Source organism: Branchiostoma lanceolatum, chromosome 14 (assembly GCF_035083965.1).
Source record: "Branchiostoma lanceolatum isolate klBraLanc5 chromosome 14, klBraLanc5.hap2, whole genome shotgun sequence".
NCBI lineage: Eukaryota > Metazoa > Chordata > Leptocardii > Amphioxiformes > Branchiostomatidae > Branchiostoma > Branchiostoma lanceolatum.
The window spans coordinates 7,187,551-7,193,259 of record NC_089735.1 but is presented as its reverse complement, the minus strand read 5'-3'; the positions used below and the strand labels follow the sequence as shown (position 1 = coordinate 7,193,259).

Here is a 5,709-nt window from a genome sequence, read left to right as displayed (position 1 = left end):
GCGAATCAGGAAAAATAAACATGTAATAAAATCCTGATGAAATTCCTTGGTCTAAACAACATATACAAGTGACTTTATATATATTGGGTGACAGAAAAAAAACTATGTACGCACCACACGCTAACATTCCAATCCAACTGAAAGGGAAACACACTAACGCAAGTGCACAAAATACCTATAGATACATGTAGTGACACACACACACATGCATACATTCGCACACAAACGCACTCACACTCTCATTCACAGAGATACGCACACACACAAACACGCGCACACACATTCACAGACAGACACACGCGCACACACACTTGCACACACGGGCGCAAGTGCGTACACACACAAATACACACACATTCACACGCACACACTCATTCATGCACGCACGCACGCACGCACACACAGCGACATGCGCACAAAAACACACAGAGATACACACAAATAACAATAATGCATACACATACAGAGAGAGAGAGGGGGGAGACGGAGGGAGACAGAGAGAAGGAAATAGCAGGAAAATGCATGAACTTTCAGTTTCAAAAACTTCATCCAACCCTTCCTGGCTCATCCTTAGATTTCAGTCTCACCTTACACTATGATATGTACTTTATCATAAAACCGCAGGTCTTCAATGCACATTATTCAACAATCCAGTTCTAATCATGACTGGTACAGGTTGGAGAACGAGGTGTCATCTGTCTTAGCGCCCCTTTGCGGTACCCAACGTCAGCGCATCTGGGTGTGGGCGTTATAACGAAAGCCCCAGCCACTTCGTCCATCTGAGCAGGATTCCTGTCGAGAAAAAAAAGATGGAAGAATTCTAACAAAATCTTTATCGTTTAGACATGATATTTGCAAATGCTGGGGACGTGAAGTAAGGCCATATTGATTTTACGTCACCTTAGCACTGCAAAATTGATGCGAGCGTGCGAAAAAAATTTTGAGCACAAGAAAAGTTTGCAAATATATGCATATGTGGTCAGGAAGGTTTTACAAATGACTAAACTTACTGAAGATAAAAGAAATAAATTATTTATTTTTGTTCTTTATTTTCTTGGACGACTTTCGACAAACTTCTCTCAGGGCTCGAAATACATTTTATGCAAGTTCTTCCTACCAAAGGTATCAAAAGCCAGCCACAGACCGCAAAACGAATCGACCTTTGCGTAAAGCGTAAAAAGATTCGTTTTTTATCGATGAAATTCGTTGCGCGCCCTGTCAAATCACTCGGTCGCAGCGAGGTCGCCAACGTGTCGCTGGTCCAGTGAGAGGTAGAAAAATTATTGACCGAAAACAACGAATTTGTTTTGATCGGTAAGATACTACAATACGTCTCTTTAATCAAAACAAAAATACAAATAAGTTTACATTGAGTAAGATAACAGAATAAACTCCTAAAGCCACAACAAGTTACATGGAAGCATCATGCATGCATGACGTATTTCATATGTAATTCGACATCGCGTATTCATTTTGTTGCTTAAGTGTTGTTTTTTTAATGGCATAACCGGTGAACCGCCCATATATAGCCGTAACACACCAGTTTTGTACCGAAAGTACAATTTGCGTAATACCAGACCTTAAGGTTTGTTTTATTCACATCGGGAAGGACTCCTACTCTTTTCGATAAGTGTGGTTGGTTTTCATTTCATCATTTTACTAATTTTGCTCTGTCTCAATGTTTTAAAGATGAATGACGTTTTGAATAAATAAGACGACGAATTGGTAACGCTACGTTACCTGTTCCTATTCCTGTTCCAGACACCACCAAATACATCCTCCGGTTCATGGTCAACGGGGTTGCGCCGAGTTGTGGACGGTAGGATCCCGTTGTTGCCCGGCCGGGCGCCCGCTATTCTCCCCGCAGCCAGCCCTCCAGCAGCCCGCCCCACTGTTCTAAGCGGCACCGCCTGCAGTTGGTTCACGCGGTTGGACCTTAAAAGTACAAACAAACAAGCAAACAAACAAACAAACACATTTCAGATTTATCCATCGTGATACACAATAGGAAGTATATTAGGAACCCTAATAACGAAACACTTCACGGTTTGAAGCAAGTAAAGGTACACAGTAGTCCCATTGCCTTTTCGAGGCCGTAGAGGTAGTGGGTTGTTATCCGCTTTGAATGCATGGTATTGGAAGGCGGAGCTCATCCCTTTTGATTTACTTACACCACCTTTACCCCCCCCAACCGAAATCAGGTACCCATTTTTGGATGGAGTGAAGAAAGCCGTGTAAAGTGCCTAATGGAAGGACGTCAATCTATAGCTAGGAACACCGGGAAACGAACCCGTGACCTCTTGATCTCGTGTCCGTTAGCCTATAGTGACGGTAGGCGAAACTTTTTGCCCACCTATGACTGTAGCGCTACTTTGTTTTTAAAACGCGAACTTAAAACCACCGCGAACACTCCATTTCTGCCAATCGCGAAATAAAAAAAACACGCGAACTTTAGGGCGAAAACACGCGAAATTTACAGTAGATGTTTCTCTACTCACTGAAACATCCGTGGGAAGGCCTGTTTCAGCTTTCTGCGGAAGGTCTGTCCGAATGCCATGTAGACAACGGGGCTGACGGCAGACTGCAGGTAAGTCAGGATCAGAGCCGTGATTTTCCAAGAGAACGTCACCAGAGTGAAGGGGAAATCTTCACTGGCAATCACCTAGAGGAAGAAGACATCATATCACATCTATGAGTAATACTGTCAGCTGTCGTTGTAATGTCAGATTCCTTTGACCAAAGAAAACATTGTACTGCCTTGTATAACAAGAGTTCGTAGACCTCATTTTTCCATGAACTATTCTGTTCATGCAAATGACTTACACATTAACATTGAAATATGCTCGGTCATAAACACCTTTAACAAACTTACACATGTCGCAATATTGACAGTCCTATTATTTACCACTTAGATGAATCATGGCGCTTTTGCATGGCGCTTTATGCAAATTATGAATCTATTTGCAAAATTGGTATCTGTTAATGCTCCACTTGCCATAAACTACACATGTTACATGTATTTGAGTCTAACGATTAAAAACACTGCAAAAATAAATTTTCCTCATTAGTTATGCAAATTAAGCCGCATTAGCATAATTTGCACTTCATTATCAACAAAAGTTTACAATAGTTTACAAAAGCTTACAAATGTTTACAAAAGTTTACAAAAGTTTACAAAAGTTAACAAATGTTTACAAAAGTTAACGAAAGTTCACAAAAGTTCACAAAAGTTTACAAATGTTTACAAAAGTTTACAAACGTTTACAAAAGTTTACAAACGTTTACAAAAGTTTACAAATGTTTACAAATGTTCACAAAAGTTCACAAAAGTTTACAAATGTTTACAAAAGTTTACAAACGTTTACAAAAGTTTACAAACGTTTACAAAAGTTTACAAATGTTTACAAATGTTTACAAAAGTTTACAAAAGTTTACAAATGTTTACAAAAGTTTAGAAAAGTTAACAAAAGTTTAGAAAAGTTAACAAAAGTTTACGAAAGTTTACAAAAGTTTACAAACGTTTACAAAAGTTTACAAAAGTTTAAAAATGTTTACAAAAGTTTACAAAAGTTTACAAATGTTTACAAAAGTTTACAAAAGTTTAAAAATGTTTACAAAAGTTTACAAAAGTTTACGAAAGTTTACAAAAGTTTACAAATGTTTACAAAAGTTTACAAACGTTTACAACAGTTTACAAAAGTTTACAAATGTTTACAAAAGTTTACAAAAGTTTACAAATGTTTACAAAAGTTTACAAAAGTTTACAAATGTTTACAAAAGTTAACAATAGTTTACAAATTTTGGGGTCGCCACCACTGGCAAGGTAAATATAATTGGTTCAATCTGACATGTTAATGATGAAATACAAAACAGAATTCCTGTATTTCACACTCTGTAATAGACTAAGGCTTTGAACAGTCGATGCAGGGATGTGTGCATTGTACTTTTTGTGCTCAGTTAATCAATATACCTATGCTTATACAATATATGTTTTTGTTATGGTATATGATACAATATGGTATCAAAAATGCATTAGCTTCTGTCTTTACGCACAATATCCTGCGTGTGCACGTGCTTGAGCAAAATAAAACACAACTCTAACCAAAAGTTTGTACGAACTCTACTATTTTCTCTCCTCTCTCCTCAAATCCTGATTACGTACAGTTAGATCATGAAACAAAAAAAACACATGTTTAGTTGGCTGTTGTAATAGACTTATATCTTATTGTATTTTTGTTGTTGCAAATAATGACATTCGTTAATGATAACATTTGAAAGTTACTTGAATGTATGATATCATTCTAACCTGCCAGAGGAGCAGCACTTGGGTCGGCAGCCAGCAGATGGCAAATATCAGCACCATGGTGATGATCATCAGACACACCTAGCAACGACAAATAAACAAACAGAACGTGTGTTATGGACATCCTTTCTGAATACTGAACACCAACGGTAAGGGTTTGGAAGTTGGGGATCGGGAGGAGGGTCTCCGCCTGGTTCTAAGAATGAAATAGCTTGCCGTGGTATGTTATTGCTAACCATAGTGCTAGGTTACACTTATACACTTAGTCATTGTGCTAGGTTGAAGCTAGCTGTGGTGCTAAGATACATCTAGATGTGGTGCCAGGTTACCGCTAGCTGCGGTGCTAGGTTATATCTAACAGTGGGGCTAGGTTACAGCTAGCCATGCTGCTAGGTTAAATCTTACCGTGGGGCTAGATTACAGATAGCCGTGGAGCTAGGTAACAGATAGCACTGGTGATAGGTTACATCTAGCATCGGTACGCGGTGCTAGGTTACATCTAGTCTTGGTGCTAGGTTACAGCTAGCCACGGTGAAAGATTATAGCTAAGCTGGTTGCTAGGTTACACCTAGCCTTGGTGCTAGGCCACAGCTAGTCATAGTGTTAGCTATGTAAACTTTAATGCACAAACAAGCTGAAACAAGACAATGGGCACGGAGCAAGAGCACGTGTCCCTATAATTCAAACAATAGCAACTAACCATGATATTGAGGGGGTGCCAATGACAAGGAAACGCTTGACAGTAACATTCTAAAGAAACACATTGAATAGCTGACTAACAGCTTGGTTCACTCACCTTCCTTCTCTTCGAAAGAGCTCTTTTTCTGATCAGGGAGCCCATGTTCGGGTCGACAGCGTTGCGCCCCCAGAGCTTTTCCACCACCACAACGCAGCTCCAAATGGCGACCGCTAGGGGGAGCCCGTAGGTCAGCAGAACAACGGTGACCCAGTACGTTATTTGGCCGGCGTGGGAATGCCACCGCTGGAAGGGATACAAGATCGTGTGTCAAGCATGTCTTCAAGTACCCAGATTAAAGGTGTTCAAAAATTCGTTTTTCCCTACAACTCCCGTAGAGTAGAACCCGTTTTCACCAAGCACTGTAGGAGCATCTTTAAATGATAGCTTTAAATAAAATTTACAGTTAGATGTGCAAAGATAATATGTTACAGGTAGCTCGATGTACTGATTTATCAAGCTGCTACCGAGCCTGTAAAGCCGACTGGCTTTTTATTATATTTGCGATGTACTTAACAGATGCAGAAACATGTTGTCACATATGGGACACGAACTAGAAAGGATGATAAAGGTAGGACCGTGGGACGATGATAAGCGCTTTCGTAGGTTGGAGTACGCATGTGCAGTGTCAAAGGTGAAGTCCTGTGGGTTGTAAACAGTTCTGTCTCGA

At 39.8% G+C, this 5,709-nt stretch overlaps 1 protein-coding gene across 1 annotated transcript; it reads right to left on the bottom strand.

Annotated features, from left to right (window-relative positions):
• Positions 1-656: 656 nt before the first annotated feature.
• On the bottom strand, positions 657-4,779 carry LOC136448693 (galanin receptor 2b-like). Its single transcript, XM_066448332.1, has 5 exons — positions 4,771-4,779; positions 4,307-4,384; positions 2,499-2,662; positions 1,741-1,935; positions 657-792 (listed from the first exon to the last, which is right to left on the bottom strand). The coding sequence occupies exons 1-5, from the start codon at positions 4,777-4,779 to the stop codon at positions 657-659; spliced, it is 582 nt and encodes a 193-aa protein (XP_066304429.1).
• Between the last annotated feature and the right edge of the window lie 930 nt (positions 4,780-5,709).

Excerpts from the sequence above, each read along its gene's own strand:
- LOC136448693 (XM_066448332.1), bottom strand. Across the intron at positions 2,663-4,306 it reads AAGTGCTGCTCCTCTGGCAG|GTGATTGCCAGTGAAGATTT; the intron begins GTTAGAATGATA and ends TTCTTCCTCTAG. Across the intron at positions 1,936-2,498 it reads GCCTTCCCACGGATGTTTCA|GTCCAACCGCGTGAACCAAC; the intron begins GTGAGTAGAGAA and ends TGTACTTTTAAG.